Source organism: Lathamus discolor, chromosome Z (genome assembly GCF_037157495.1).
Source record: "Lathamus discolor isolate bLatDis1 chromosome Z, bLatDis1.hap1, whole genome shotgun sequence".
NCBI lineage: Eukaryota > Metazoa > Chordata > Aves > Psittaciformes > Psittacidae > Lathamus > Lathamus discolor.
In genome coordinates, this window is record NC_088909.1 from 64,425,589 (window position 1) to 64,441,063 (window position 15,475).

General features: G+C 46.3%; 1 protein-coding gene across 1 annotated transcript; it reads right to left on the reverse strand.

Moving 5' to 3' along the window:
* Positions 1 to 6,488: 6,488 nt before the first annotated feature.
* On the reverse strand, positions 6,489 to 8,162 carry GADD45G (growth arrest and DNA damage inducible gamma). The gene is made up of 4 exons (XM_065661597.1): positions 8,013 to 8,162; positions 7,813 to 7,914; positions 7,500 to 7,713; positions 6,489 to 7,142 (listed from the first exon to the last, which is right to left on the reverse strand). The coding sequence occupies exons 1-4, from the start codon at positions 8,063 to 8,065 to the stop codon at positions 7,032 to 7,034; spliced, it is 480 nt and encodes a 159-aa protein (XP_065517669.1). The 5' UTR covers positions 8,066 to 8,162; the 3' UTR covers positions 6,489 to 7,031.
* Between the last annotated feature and the right edge of the window lie 7,313 nt (positions 8,163 to 15,475).

Here is a 15,475-nt window from a genome sequence, read left to right on the forward strand (position 1 = left end):
TAAATCAAGAAACCAGATTCTGGATTGAAAAGCACCTCTTTCCAGAGAGCCACACAGTCTACCTTTGCTTTAAATTAGACTTGTTAGCCAGATGGTTAAAGACACCTAGAACAATTTTTGTCATCATGTGTAATAGGCAGAAATCATGCTCCTGTTAGCCATGGACCTGAAGCACTACCAAGCATCTGTGGCTCCGTCTGACTCTGTGAAGCAGTGATCCATGCAAAGTTGAGGCATCAGTGGGGTGAGTGGGTCCTACACCAGACAGGGCAAGCCCATCTATCATACATCTGCAGCACTCCAGTAGAGGTAATGTCTGAATAACACAGCCACTTAGCACAAACCATGCAGTGCTTGTTACTGGTTTCTTCCTTCGCAGTTTATTTGAAGGACTTCATAGGGCTACAGTAGCAGAGCACTATGTGAGACAGAGAATGCCTGTATTAGTAAAGAATACAGCTGATACTTTGGAAAAAGTGAAGTGCTTTACCATCCTTCTGTTTTTAACTGCACCCAACTAGTTTGCACGTCATTGCTCACTTTCCACAAACGTGCCTTCAACAGCATGAAACCACCTATAATGACAGTATGAATACTTTTGATGCATTGACTCTTACATGCAGAAAAACAGCCTTCAGTAAGGAGTTTGTTTCTAACACAGGCCACCTTAGAGGATAAAAATGTTGTACACCACCTATAAACAATAACATTGGAGCAAGATTCCACATTCTCCCATTCAGTAGCTATCACCTCCTACCATGCAAGATAGATCATCTTGCACTTACCTGTATCTTTTAAATGGTTTGTGACACTGTAACATTTTAATCCAGTGATTCAGATCTCAATGTAGTATTTTCCTTTGGGGTACAGTCCTATTCATCCTTATGACATCTGGAAATTATCTGCAAGTTGTGTTGTGTTCCATACGAAGAAAGTCCAGCCACAAAATGAGTGGCAACTGAAGAGGACAGGTTCCGTGCTGGGGACAGCCCCTGCTTTGGCCCACACAGGGCTCACATGATGGCCTTACTGTCCTATGGGCTGGCATGATAGTGGGACAGGATCGCCATGCATGGCCCATGAAGCCACCTGCTCCTCAAGCACAAAGGCAATGGGCCAGGCAAAGCTGTCTTGACGCTGCCAGTTGGGCAGTGCTGGTCTGTTACAAAAAAAAAAACCCTTTGGCAACCACTTCTAGAAACAGTCCCATTCATCCTTCTTGCCTCAGAAACAATTAAGTTCAGCAAGCTGCTGCCAAAGCAGTTTTTTAACCCTGTTAATTCAAGAGCATGCAATTGTTTAAAGCAAATTGGTATATGTACTACAGAAAAATCTCTTCTTTTATGAAAAGTAGGCCAACGTATTCCTCTTTTTCTTATTGCCAAGAAGCAACTATTTATTCTTAATCAGCAAATAATTGTGCTGTATGTACCTAAAGTGTGGTCCTGTGAATTGAATGCTCAATGGCAGCTGGAAAGCATTAGCTGGTCCCTTAGAGCATGTCTTCTGGCTTGGTTTCTTCCAAGAGAAATGCTGTTTGTATGCTCCAACTCTGTTCTACCATGTGAACCAAAGCTGGTTAGCAGGCAAAGATGGACAAGTTCATTCCAGCCACTCAACCAATCCATGCAAAAACACTTATGGAGCTGTGCCCCATGTACACGTTCTTTAGGAGAAGAGTAAAGCCAAGTCTGGTATGTAGGTTTATGGCTCTGCAGCTAAATAAGCTGGTTGGAGAATTCTGTCTCTGGGCTCACAGCTGAGCATATAGGTATCTGAAGATACATAGTATGCATCTAATTGAGGTGCCTTGTTTCTGGAAGACAAATTAATACTTTGTGCCTTAGTTATTTGGTTAGGCATTTAAACAGAAATTACGGAGCACCACTGCTTTCTGTTGGCTTCAGTAGGGTATGAAAGCTGGCTGCTGTATCTTAGGCGCCTCGAAACATTGAGTAGGAAGCAAACCTTAAATTCACCCTTCTGAAAATTCTTAACTTCACTTATGTGGTGGGACAATAAAAATTGCTTCTGCTACTGGAATTCACCTTGGGTGTTTTTTGTTTATCACTATTCAGCAATGGATTGTAGCATGTGGGACTTCCTACAGAGAGTTACAGCAGCTTTTCTTGAAAAGAGGGTGGCAGGCAGGAAATACTTAATCAGTCAGTAAACCTCTTGTTACATGTATCTCTATAAGTATCTTTCCAAAGCAGGAAAAAAAGAAGTTGCACAAACTGGTTTTGAATCAGCAGTGTGCACTCATAGTAACTTTTCAAAGTCATGATTTCAAAGGGAAGTTAGCTCTAAAGAGAGGACTAGACACACAGAAGAAAATCCATTTTTTCTATGCATAAAAATCAGAAAATAAGCATGGCAAAATAATTATATGCCAGAGCAGTGGAGGATTGGAGGATATTTAATAGCAACTACAACTGGCATGTCTGGGATCTGATTATACTTTTAAAGATACCAATACATTCAAATTAATACTTCACATATACTCTAATATTTTGAATTATTCTTAATGTTGTGTATAAGGGTATCTTACTGCAGGACAATGAAGAACAATAGGAGAATAGAACAATTTGCTCATTCGGTATGAAATAATTACACCCGAAGCATTAACTCTGCTTTTCCCATGTCCTATCACTGCATGCTCAGACTTCACAAAGTGAGCAAATCATACCTGCCATGACGAAATGGGTAAGGAACGAGCAGGAATGAGAAGCAGTTTTCATAAAAACCTGTGGAAATAATGGCTCCGGTGAGGATTATGCATTGTCTGAACAGCCCCATCCCTCCACTAAACTGGGTTTCTGCCACTGCTGCTTACAATGAGTGAGGTCCTGTGGATGCACAGGCATGAGCACAGCTGTCCACAATGTGTGTTCCTGCAAGGAATACAATATTCACACATCCTTCTCCACACATCCGTCTTGCTCACGCACATGATATCATTTGCTTCCAATAGTAATAGGCTGTCTGTATACCTGCCATGGTTTAACCTGGGCACACACTGCTCTCTCCTCGTGATGACAGTGAAAGCCAGAGCTGGAGTTAACAGATTTGTTGAGATGAGCCAGTTATCTCTTATGTGTCAGACAGTGCTATGGCATGTTTCTGCCACCAGCATTTTTGCAAAGATTGTTGAACGTAAGTTAATTCAAACAGCCTCCACCTACGCTGAAAACTCCACCAGTCTGCAGAACTCTACAGCTGCAAAGAAGGCGTGTCAGCTCCCCTTCATTGAGCATCCAGTGCTATAAACACTGTTTGAGCAGATCGTCTAGCACATGCACAGATTTTTTGCAAACATTATTCCGTGCAGCAGTTTGCCTGCCTCTTTGTAATATACTTTCTATTATCTTCCCTTTTGTATTTGCTACTCAACAGCCAAGAGTTTACAACAGCAATGTTTACAACTGCATCCTGTGTGCCAGTATGCGTATATATCCTGATAAGATGATAAGGTAGTTAATTCATTGAAAAGAGTAATTCACCTGAAGAGAAGATCGCCATCTATAACCACAAGAGAGAGAAAAGTAAACTGATGCAGAGAAGTGTAACAGGAAGAAAACAGCATTAAGAGAAGAAAACAGCATATGAGTGGAAATTCCTGTCAGTCAGCACTATTAGATGGTGAAATAGGTACCTGGGCAGAGAAATGTAAACCCATTGCTGAAAAAAAAAAAAAATAAATGAAACTTTATTCATCACCTCATTTAAAAAAAAAAAAAAAGTGCTTAGAAGTATAGAAAATATAGACAGCACAACACAAATGTCTACGATTGTAGTATTTAAACACACAGTTTTGATCACATAATAGTGCACAAGTGAAGGGCTTGACAAAAATGAGACCTTCAAGAAGCGGAGGCAGAAGCATCACCGCTCTGCAACTGCACTCTTTTTCCTGCACCTCCTGGTGTGTCACTAGGCTGGCCTACGTTCTGGGGAACAACCTTTGCTCAGCCTCAGTCTCCTCCCCAAAGTCCCCGGAGGTGGCCCACCGTGGCACAGAGCATGCTAGCCTGTGAAGGCCACTCTGCTCAGCTGGGATGCAAGCACACCATCTGAGCTTCCAGCAGCCCGTGCCAGCCCTGCCAACCCATAGTGCAGATGCCAGGGCACTTGTGCCTCCTGGGAAGGGAGGTCCAGGGGCCCATGCTCGCAGACACAGAGGTTGCTGTCCTCACCCTCCAGATCCCTCAGATACCTGACAAAACACCCCAGATATCTGGTGAGCTGACCAGCATCTCCTGGCCAGCTGCCCCCACAGCAGCCAGGAACACCCAAGTCTACTGCCTAGCTTTAATAACCCACAGCTCCTTCCACGTATCTGAGCACATAAAGATGAAGTCTACTTATATCAGGAGATACCAGCTGCTAAATTTTTGCTGCATTAAGTAGCATTGATCATTACAGATATTTGTAGCAACACATAACTTGCAAGTTACAGCTGCCTTTGGCTGCAATGCTGTATTAATAACATTTGCAGGCTAACTCAGATTTAATACTATCCGTGTTACAGTGGATCTATGTTGAGCCAGAAGGGATTTCAGGAGAACTGTATGGGTCACTAAAGTAAGAAATTATGCACCTCTTGTAAGGCACAACTTACAGCTTCACAAGACTACTGGGGAGGCGAAGGTCAGCCTCCCATCTGCTGAGGGACTGGACACAACATCCTCACAAAGGGATTTTGGTGCCGCCTCATTAGTTTCATTGTTTGATGTATTTCCATAAAAGCTGGAAATTTAAACTTCCTACCAGGTACATCTATGCTTACTGTCTCAGACAACAAATCGGTTGCATTTCTTCTCCGCTATACTTTAATTGTGTGCATAATTGTAAATGTAATTGTATACATGCTAGAGAACTTCTACCTTCTCGGGCTTTTATTTAAACCACTCGAGGCTGTAAAGTACTGCTTACAATTTACACAAAAGTTGATTTCAGGACAGTTCACTTTAATCTGTTCTTGGTTCTGAATGCTGATTAGGCCCCAAGCAAAGAACAGAAATATTCTTCTCAGCTGTAAAACCATTGAAAATGAAGCAATCTGCATTTGCTAAGGGAAAATTATAAAAATGTACAATAAAGCATCCAGACCTGATATCTTCTATGTATCAAGGCAATTACCTCGAAGGCAGTTTCTGTTATCACAGCTGTGAAAGCTGTTTATTCTTTTAGCTCCTCCGTGTGATTTTTCCCAAAGTCCTTGAGCAGACACCAGTTGATGAGTTCAGGTTAAGTGGAAAAACAGGCTATGCAGAAATTCCTGTATCTGAAGTGCAAAGAGGGAATGCTTGCAGAAGTCAGAGGCCCCTTACAGTGTTTGTTTCAGCCTAAACTCTGGTCATGTTGCCATCCTACAGCCTCTTGTAACAGGAGGGCAAGCATTGCTAGATACCTCCTGTAGAAGGGAGTGTGTTCCAGGAATGCTGGAGCTGAATTTGAACTTCCCTTATCAGGAACAATGAAAGTGAGAGCAAGCAGCTTCCCAGAATCTGCAGCTGTAGAAATGACCACTTTTCAGCAAGTGCTCCTGTCAATCACTGCAAGTCAGCCTAGAGGAAATGTAATTGTGATAACTAAGTATTTTTAGTGTCTATAGAGGAAGTGAGTAGTCTAGCTTTCTTGCTCTCTGGAGAAGGGATCACTACTACGCCATTTTAATGACAAGTCTTGGAGCACACATGTAGATCATGCACAAAAGAGGGTGGTGAGGCAGTGATTTTTTTTCTCTCTTTTAACACAGGGCTAAAAAAGCCCACTCATATTAACTTCCCATGACAGGATCTCTGAAAAAGGCCTCACCATCCTTAAATTGTTTTGGAGTGAATTTGGTGTTGTCATGCAATTAGGTTTTGCAGAATTGGCTTCTGGATTGACAGCTTCTATTGTTACAGCATATGGCAATCAGGGAGCAGCTTGTGGCAGATGTGATGTTTATTCACTATTAGCTAGTTTTAGATTTAACGATGTCATTTTAATCAAAGCAAGTGTTAGATGCATTTGACATCTAAGGAGTTATGCAGCCTCCCCCCCCACCCCATCATGTTTAAACTGCTTCTGTCAAGTGGGAGTACTGCAGCTCTGAATGAGTCTTACCAAGTCACATTTAAGAACTAATGATACTATTTACTGGAGATTCGTATTCCAAAAAAAAAAAAATCCATGTTTCCACCATGTATTGTGTTCCCTCACTAGACTACAAAGACCACCTATTACAATAAGTGAGCTCATTAAGCATGCAGCTCCTTAGTCTTGCAAGCTGTTGCGATAAGCAGCTGTTGCAAGAGGGTGAAAGGTTGAATTATCAACTTGGGCAGCACAGCTCTCCATTCAGCAGGCCCAAGAGAGAAAGTATTTGAGCAACAACTCCATTAGTGTGAGGTATACCTTTGACTACAGCACACAAGCAAAACATCAGTGGTATTTTAGTGACATGCTTCCCCACCCAGTAAGCAAGACACTCCCAGAAGTTAATTGTCAAAAGATTTATTATGAAAGCTTCAATAGCAGCAAATAGTTCAATAGAAATTATTGCATTATTAAACTAATTCTGCAGAGTGACCCAAGAGGCCTGTTAAAGTCTACTTTGGAATCTAATTTAGTAACCAGGTAGTCCATCAAAACTGAAACTTCCTTCTGTGTTTTGCAGACAGCATGAACAGCTCCTAGTTACAATACTCTGTCCAGTCCTTCTGGAAAGTTTTGGCCCACTCCCCTCAACTTTCTCTCTGCCTTCTGAAACAGCTCCACTTGACCAGGAAACTTGCAATACTTCTTTCAGTTCCATGGTATGTCAGCCTTTCCACGGTTGCAGCCTACTGAGGCTCACTAGTGAGGCGAGCTGTTCTCTTTCTCCTCCGTAAGAGCCCACTGCATGCCAGTCTGAGTGACTTTAATCCAGTCTCTTGACCAGGCTAATCCATGGAATCAGCAGCTTGTTGCACAATGGTGAACTCATACCACGTAGAGAATGCAACAAAGGTTTCAGCCTCCCCAGATGCACTGGGTCACCATCACTCAGGCAGGGGGACAGTCGGCACCCAGTCATTTACATTTCGACTAGCTTCGCAAAAAGAGTTCAGCTTTTCTAGAGCTGGGTCCTTCCAGCCTTCTTCACTCGGGTTCTGCCAGAGAGAAAAAAGTTGCACACCATGAGTGCTGCCCGGCAGCTGAGGTCATCACAACATTTACAGAAGCATTAGCTTAGGAAGCAAGGCACTTTCGGGTTGTCTGTCCCGAAACAGACAAAGCTGGAAGCAGTGCTGTTACCCTTGTGGACAACTGAGGAAATCCACACTTACGAGAAATGTAGCCTCCTACTACTACTCAGCTGACTTTCGGTACGGCGCGCCAAGCCCGCTTCCTTTCCCTGCCCAGAGGATGCTCCCACTACCAGCAGCTCGAACCACCCCACCCGGAGTCCCGCAGCGCAAGCACAGAGCTGGAGGACGGCACCCCGCTCGGCTCCCGCTGACACTCACCATGATGAGGATGCAGTGGAAGTCCCGCGGCTCCCCAGAGTCCTCGCTGGGCCCCACGATGGCAGCCAGCTTGGCCAAGTCGTTCACCCGCACGATGTCAATATCATTCTCGCAGCAGAAGGCTTGGATCAGGGTGAAGTGGATCTGCAGGGCAATGTCCCCCTCATCCTCCTCGTCAGCGGCCAGCACGCAGAAGGCCACGTTGTCGGGATCGCTGCAAGAGCGGAGCGGTGCGTTGAGCCCCGCGGCCCGGCCGGCGCTCAGACCCCCGCGCTCGGCCGGGCACTGCCCCGAGCCCGCCCTCCGTACTTACACATTCATCAGCTTGGCCGACTCGTAGACGCCGGCGGTGAGGCAGCCGCGGCGCTGCGCCGACACCAGCAGCTCGTGGAGGGCCTTGCTGGTTCCCTGCATCCTGCGGGCGGGAGAAGGCGCAGAGTGAGCGCTGCGCACGCCACGTCCCCACCGGCCGCGCCTCCTCCCCACCGCCGTGCCCAGACCCCCCGGACGTACCAGTCGTGGTCCGTCGGCAAAGCGTGCTGCCCGTGGATCTCCTCCAGAGTCATGGCAGCGTGCGCACTCAGCTCGGCGGCTAGCGGCAGCACCCCGGGGACAGCGCAGCTCCTGCCTCTCGCTCCCTTCCCGAGCGCTCTGAGGCGGACGCCGGCAAACCGCCCTATTTATAGCCCGCGCGGCCGCGGCGCCCGCAGCTGGCGGCGCCTCCCGGGCCCCCATTGGCGGGCGCCGGAGAACAGGGGGGGGCGGGAGGCAGGGCTTTGTTATGCTAATCGGCGCGCGCCGGCGGCGGCGGGGGAGGAGCGGGCGGCTCGTGCCGGGAGGCCACGTGGGGCAGGAGCGGCGTGGGGGCGGGGCGGCGCGTGCCTGCGGCGCGGCCGGCGGCGGGGCGGGGGGGGGGGGCGCAGCGCAGCGCGGGGCTCCGCGGGGAGCGCACCGGAGCGGGGCCGGGCGCCCGCGGGAGGTGACCGCCCCCCCCCCGGCCGTCCCTCGTGCGGTCGGTCCTCTGCCGGCACCCCCGGCAGGGAAGCACGGCCGTGAAGCGGAGCGGGTGCGGGTGGGAGCGCCGAGCCCAGCGCTGCTCTGCGCCCTGCCGTGCGTGCTGAGGGGTCCGAGCTGCTGCAGCCGCGGGGAGGTACGGAGAAGACATCCTCACAGCATGCCCGGTGCAGAGGTGGCAGGCAGCGGGCGTTAGCTGGATCGGGAGGCTCAGGGAGGACATGCAGAAAACCCTTTTCCCCCGGCGGCAGCCAAGCAGCAGAGCAGGCTGCCAGGCCAGGGAGCCCATGCAGGCTGCATCCTTGCAGAATTGCGAGCCCCAGTGGAATAAAACCCCAAGAGACCCGGTCTGAGCTCCCTGGTGACCCTGCTGCAGGCGGGAGACCTTCTCAAGTACCTCCTGGGTTATATTGTATGTTCCTACGAGCCTCGTATTTCACTTTTGTATTTATTTTCCAAGAAATCTCCAGGGATTTTTTTTTTCCAGTGGAGCTTTATTAAAAGTAGGTTAGATTGGTAGATATGGAGAGTAACGTTGAGCTCGAGTGTATCCTTCACAATTAATACAGTGTAAAACATGTATGATTGCTGAACTCACGTTTGAACCTGTTCTTCAGTAAACCAAGAAATAGCAGAACAAATTTTCCCACTGTGAAGGAATACAGTCTAAATATTAAAGGACAAATCCCTTTCCAAGTCCTTTCAGTCTCTCATTTAGCTTAGGCTGCCGGTTATTACTTGTCCACCGAGGAACCGCTTCAGACCAGCACCGAGCCGCTCCACAGAGGTCGTGCAGAGCCACCTTGCGGTAGACCTGTGCCTGTTCGCAAACCGGAGCGAGCTGAGTCCAGCAGGTTGCACACAGGGAGCTCCGTAAACCGGCACCCTCGCTGCTGCCTCACCTCCGGCCGCATCGTCCCCTTTCAAGTGTTTTTAAACCCAGACCCGAGGGTGTCCCTTTCTCTGGAGACTCCTACATCAAGAGCGGCCCGTCGGTGGCACTGTGCAGTGTACTACATCTGCACAGTAGTTTGAGCCTCTTTGTGCATCGTAATTTCAGTACTGTTCCTGAAACTGAGCCACTACAGTGACTTGCTGTGTTTCTGTTTCCAGTTGTTTCTAGTTAGTGCCCCAGGCATCTCTACAGGTGACAGCATTGCGCCCTGCAGTAATCTGTTAGTGAGCTTCCATTTTAAACTGATGACAGCAGCAGGGTCTGCCAGATTGTCCTGGTTTCAGCTCTAACAGTTATTTTTCTCCTTCCTAGTAGCTGTACCCTGGTGCAGTGCTGTGTTTTGGCTTTAGTCTGAGAGCAGTGTGGGTAACACACCATCGTTTTAGTTGTTGCTATGTAGGGCTTACCCCGATCAAGGACTTTTCAGCTTCTCATGCTCTGCCAGCCAGAAGGAAGCAGAGACAGGACACCTGACCCAAACTAGCCAAAGAGGTATTCCATACCACAGCACATCATGCCCAGTACATAAACTGGGGGAGTTACACAGAAGAACAGATCACTGCTTGGGTCGGGCTGGGTATCAGTCAGCAGGTAGTGAGGAACTGTATTGTGCATCACTTGTGTTTATTTGGACCTTTTTTTCCTTCCCTTTTTAGTTCTATATTCTCTCCCCTTGTTATTTCACTTGCCATTATTATTACACTTTAGTTCTTGTCTCAGCCCGTGGGGTTTACCTTCCTTTGATTCTCCTCCCCATCCCATCTGGAGAAGGGGGCCGAAAGGGAGTGAGTGAGCAGCTGCGTGGTTCTGTTACCAGCTGGGCTTAAACCATGACACAGATACATCCAGCCTCTCTGAGAACATTTCCCAGGTGATACTGACAAAGCTGTCAGGGCTGGAGAGACAACTCTTTGTTGTAACCACCAGCCTTCGAGCCTAATGACGTTTTTCACCCTACTAACATGCAAAGGTACCCTTGACTTCTGAACCTCTACCAGTGGCATGACACACTGAACTGGCTTGAGCAGGGCATGAATTCTTAGTTTGTCTTCTTTAAAAAATATATGAGAAGTTTTCAGAAAGTTACCTCCCAGTCTGTGTTCATGAAATGGCAATTGTGCCCCTGAGTATAGTGTGTACCATTCGTTCTTAAAAGGTAAAAATCCTTCTTATGTCTGCCTCTTTTTTCTTTTTTTCTTTTTTCTTTTTTTTTTTTTTTTTTTTTGTCTCTAAATATATAAATGCAGAGGAATAGCTTGAGTGGTAACTGGCACTTTTAGGTTTTCTCATTCAATTGGGTTAGACATGCTAAATGGTACATTTCTTAGAAGTACTGAAGGGTATATTTTGATGCACTACAGTATTTCCAGTGCATGATGGAATAGGTGAAAAATCCAGGACTGACTCAGGGCTTTGAAAGATGCTGACATTAACTATGACTTTGATAACTTTCTCATTACAATGGAAATGAAAGTTACTTAAAATACATCAAATTAGTACGCCAGAGTATCTTGTAGTGAATAAGAGCACATATGTAGTAGTACAACATACATAAGGATCTAAATAATAAAGTGATGCATGGAGCCATGCAACACATTAATCCTTTCACATGCAAGCTTCCAGATTTGGCTTAATGATGCAGTACCCTGAAGTTAGGGCTTCTTGTTATCACACTTTGCAGTTTCCCCCATTATTCCTGGATCTCCTAGAACAGATGGTGCTGAAGGCTGCATAGCATTACCTGACACCAGCTTATTTCAAACCATGGTATTAACACCAGGCCTCTAATGCAGAAGAGGAGGTGCAGGAAGGAGAGCTGTGACTGCCCCAGGTCCCGTCCCCATTTTGAAGGGATCATCTCTGCAGACCTGATACCTTTGATGCTCAGTAAACAAACTAAACTTTAGTGGAGGCTGGGCTCTGCTGCTTTCTTTCTTAGTTTTTTCCTCCCATATTTTTAGTACATCCGTGCAAGAGAAGAATAATAAATAAATAAATAAACAAACAAACAAACAAACATCCTTTTTTGGTTTTCAGCGTTCCTGGCCATGGACACCAGAGTAAGAACGCTAAATGCCCCATCTGAAAGTTACACCCACCATTGCCACAGGACATTTGAACATGCTTAGACTATGTCCTTAGTATGCTTATATGACAAATACTGAACACTGACATTCACTTCTGTAAGCACAGCTCAGTATAATCTATGCACCTGATGGAAAACTGGCATGTATGAGACCTGCTGTGGGTCAGTATGGAGTGTGTGAAGCCACCCTGCAGATCAGAGGGTAGGGGAACATCACAAGGCAACAGTACTCAGACACGAATAAGCGGATTTTGCACTGAACCCCTGCTTTCCACGGCATGAAAACTCTCGCCGGCAACCCCTGCTTTAGAGCGGCACCTCTAGACCGTGACAAACGCGCCTCAGCTAAACTGATGCAGGGTTCTCGGTACAGCAGTGACCTCTGGTGGACATCTAAAATATTACTGCTGCGAAAAGTCCCTAAGAGCCCACTGACAAACGTGTGCCTACAGTCGGTTCCTGCTTTCGTATCATTAATGTTTTTGGTGAAAATTGAGGAAAATTAAAAAAAGAGCAGAATTTGGTGTTTCCTGCATGAACAAAACCCCTAAAACAGCTCCCTAATCTTATTAAAAGTCAGATGCAGCATAACAGGGAAATAATAGTATAAACTAGTAAACTGTAAAAGCATAAAGTAATAAGAAATAGTATATATAAAACTGCAGCAGATGACACCCCTGTATAGGTGGTGATAAACATGACTGTGGCATTTTTGTGAGGAAAATAAGAGAGACTACCCAGCTGAAGAGCAGCAGGCACAGACATCACCTTTAGGCCTAAGTGAGAGCAGGCCCAAGCCTTCCACATCCAAAGTGGCATGCAAGCAGTGGTAGCAGGCAGCCCAGCAGGGGGGTTCTTACACTGCCCCACCTCAAGTCTTTCCAAATCTATCAGAGCTTCTTCCCCTCCCGTTCCAGACCCCCATCCAGTCCTGCCTCTTTGCAGCCCTGTTGTACTCACCCAGCAAGCTTGTTTCTTCAGACACTGCATCTCATGAAATGAAACCAACCCAAAACCTTTCTACAAAACTTGGGTGTTTTAGAAAGGGGGCTGTGTTCTGAGCTTCCTCTACAGATCCTCTGGATGAGATCAAGCTGGTTCTGTGTTTCCAACAGACCAACACGTCACCTACCTAATCTCTGTGTCATTTCTTTCCACTGAACCTGCCACAGACACTGCTGATCCCCATGCCTGGTAAACTCGACAGCTCCTTCTGTTCATACACTTTACTGTGTGTCTGTTTTGGCACAGAAACAGCACCTGCTAACACCAGGCAGCCACAATCCATAGGCAGCAGGGACACTTAACTTACTGGGAATGCAGTGAAGTAAGACTTGTTCTAACATCTTGTTTTTCTAAAAAAGTAAGCCTGCATGTTACAAGTCTCAGTTGAAAGAGCCGCTGTGAGGATGGACGCAGGATTCTTCTGAATTGCTGAATTAGTCTTCATTGTTCTGGTAAAAAGATGTATTTCCACAAATATAAAGGAGGTGCTATAGAATGGACAACACTTAATTGGCTTCATAGACCTGATTATTACAGAACGTTGTGCAGAGGAGCCCTCATTTCTGTAATCCTTTCAGGCTTTGTGCTAAAATTGGCAAAAGCACCTCTTCTGTTAATTTTGGTTGTTTGAGATCTTGTACAGACAATGGCACATCACTTCAAGTAGCCAAAAGAGTTTCTTTGTACGTGCACTGAATTCACACTGCTAGTGCATTCTTCCTTCTGCAGATGCTATTTGTAAAACAAAGAAAGAAACTGGAAATGTTGATCTAATAATAAAGAAGCATCTTTCTAAAAGTTTTCTCATGTTCTAAGAAAAGGAAGGATTGTTTTGGAATCATAGAACAGTTTGGGTTGGCGGGTACCTTTAATCTAGAGATCTAGCCCAAACCCCCTGCAATGGCCAGGGACATGTTCAACTAGATCAGGTTGCTCAAAGCACCATCCAGCCTGACCTCAAATGGTTCCAGGCATGGGGCATCCACCACCTCTTTGGGCACCCTGTGCCAGTGTTCCACTACCTTCAGTGTAAAACCAAATTTCTCCTTCCTTATATCTACTCTAAATCTACCCTCTTTTAGTGTAAAACCATTACCCCTTGTCCTACCACAACAGGCCATACTAGTGTCTCCATTTCTCTTATAAACCTCCCTGAAGCACTGAAAGCCTGCAGTATGGTCTCCCCAGAGCCTTCTCTTCTTCAGGCTGAACAAACCAACTCTCCCAACCTTCCCTCAATGGAGAGGTGCTCCATTCCTCCAATCATTTTTTGACCCTCCTCTGGACCCTCTCCAATAGGTCCATGTCTTTCCTGTACTGAGGACTCCAGAGCTGGATGCTGTACTGCAGGTGGGGTCTCACCAGGGCAGAGTAGAGGGGCTCAGTCACCCCTCTTGACCTGCTGGTCACGCTCCTTTTGATGCAGCCCAGCATGCAGTTGTCTTTCTGGGCTGTGAGCACGCATTGCCAGCTCATGTCCAGCTCTTCATCCATCAGTACTCCCAAGTCCTTCTCCTAGCGGCTGCTCTCCATCCCTTCATTCCCCAGCCTGTACTGATAGTGGGGGTTGCCCTGACCTTGCACTTAGACTTTGTTGAACTTCATGAGGTTCATGAACATGCCCACTGCTCAAGCTTGTCCAGGTGCCTCAAGCCTTTAGAGGTTCTCCAGAGATGGATATTTTTAGTCAACTCTTTATATAGGTGGGAGGTTGAAAGAGGTGATTTTTAAAATGCACACTTGGAGCGGGTAAAAGCCCTCATGGAGAAAGAACCAAGGAGGAGAGAAATATTGAATCCAGCAGCTCCTACTGGAGCAACTCTCTATATTCTGCTTTGCTTTGCTTCAGTAGATGGTAGCCCCTACCTGATTATGTAAATGAATATCGCTATCTATGGCACCTTGTAATCTGACATCAGCTAAAATCATAAGCCAGCCCATGCAACTGCGTGTTTGGAATCAGGACACGACTGACCTGAATTGAAACTGTTATTTGAAAAGGCTCCTATATTCCCTTCTCACCTCAAAACACAGTGCTGTTTTTCCTGGCAGTTTGCTTTCATTGACAGGCTTAGACAGAAGTATCCAGCGAGTTCAAGTACTTTCTTCTCTTCAGAAATGATTTACTTACACAGCTGCTTAGATTCCTGTACTGGATTTACCTTCCCATGTGATGCCTCAGTTAAAGACAGTCACATGTAATATGTAATATGCCCATATTGTATTAACACTGCGGAGAGCTGCAAAGAATACGTGTCTGGGATGGACAGCACCCCTCCTTCCCCAGCCCTGTGCCAAAATCTGTGTAATTCACATCCTACTGGGAGCTGAGAAGGGCAGTCTGAAGCAGCTTATGGGGGACAGATGATAACATGTCAGGGAACCTTCTGCTACACCCCAGCTGAGCAGTCTCTCAGGAGCACTGGGATGCATGATGGGTTTTTTTCTTTTGTGTTTTGGTTTTGGCTTGGTTTTAATTAAGAACTGCTGAAAGCCAGGTTTTCTTGGCAGTGCTTTCTTTCTTTCAGACCACAGTTTTATAAGGGCAAAATTTTCAGGATGCTCCCCCGGGATTTCTGTGTGTCTGTAGGTCCAGAAACTGAAACCTTATTGTGCATTCACAGCAGCTCTGACTGGCTGCTGTACGACTGGAAATCCTAGACACATTCACAGCCCATATGCACCATGGCTGCACAACACCCAGCTCAGTAAATCCTATGCTTTCAGGCCAAACTGGGCAGATTGTGCTTGCATGTTCTATTGAAGTCTGTGTGCCAGAAGTCTGCAGTGATCAGATTTACTATCCCTGAGCACACATCTTTGTTCAGGAATGCCTGGAAACCTTACTTAGGAACATGACTTTAGCCAGACACTCGAGGTTAGGAAATTATAGAAGTGACACTGAAAATTACATTT

What these genes read in the sequence shown, in the direction of transcription:
- GADD45G (XM_065661597.1), bottom strand. Translation starts at nt 8,065, where the DNA reads ATGACTCTGGAGGAGATCCACGGGCAGCACGCTTTGCCGACGGACCAC. An exon ending in TTGCCGACGGACCACGACTG is followed by an intron (nt 7,915 to 8,012) that starts GTACGTCCGGGG and finishes TCCCGCCCGCAG; the next exon opens with GATGCAGGGAACCAGCAAGG. An exon ending in TCGGCCAAGCTGATGAATGT is followed by an intron (nt 7,714 to 7,812) that starts GTAAGTACGGAG and finishes CCGCTCTTGCAG; the next exon opens with CGATCCCGACAACGTGGCCT.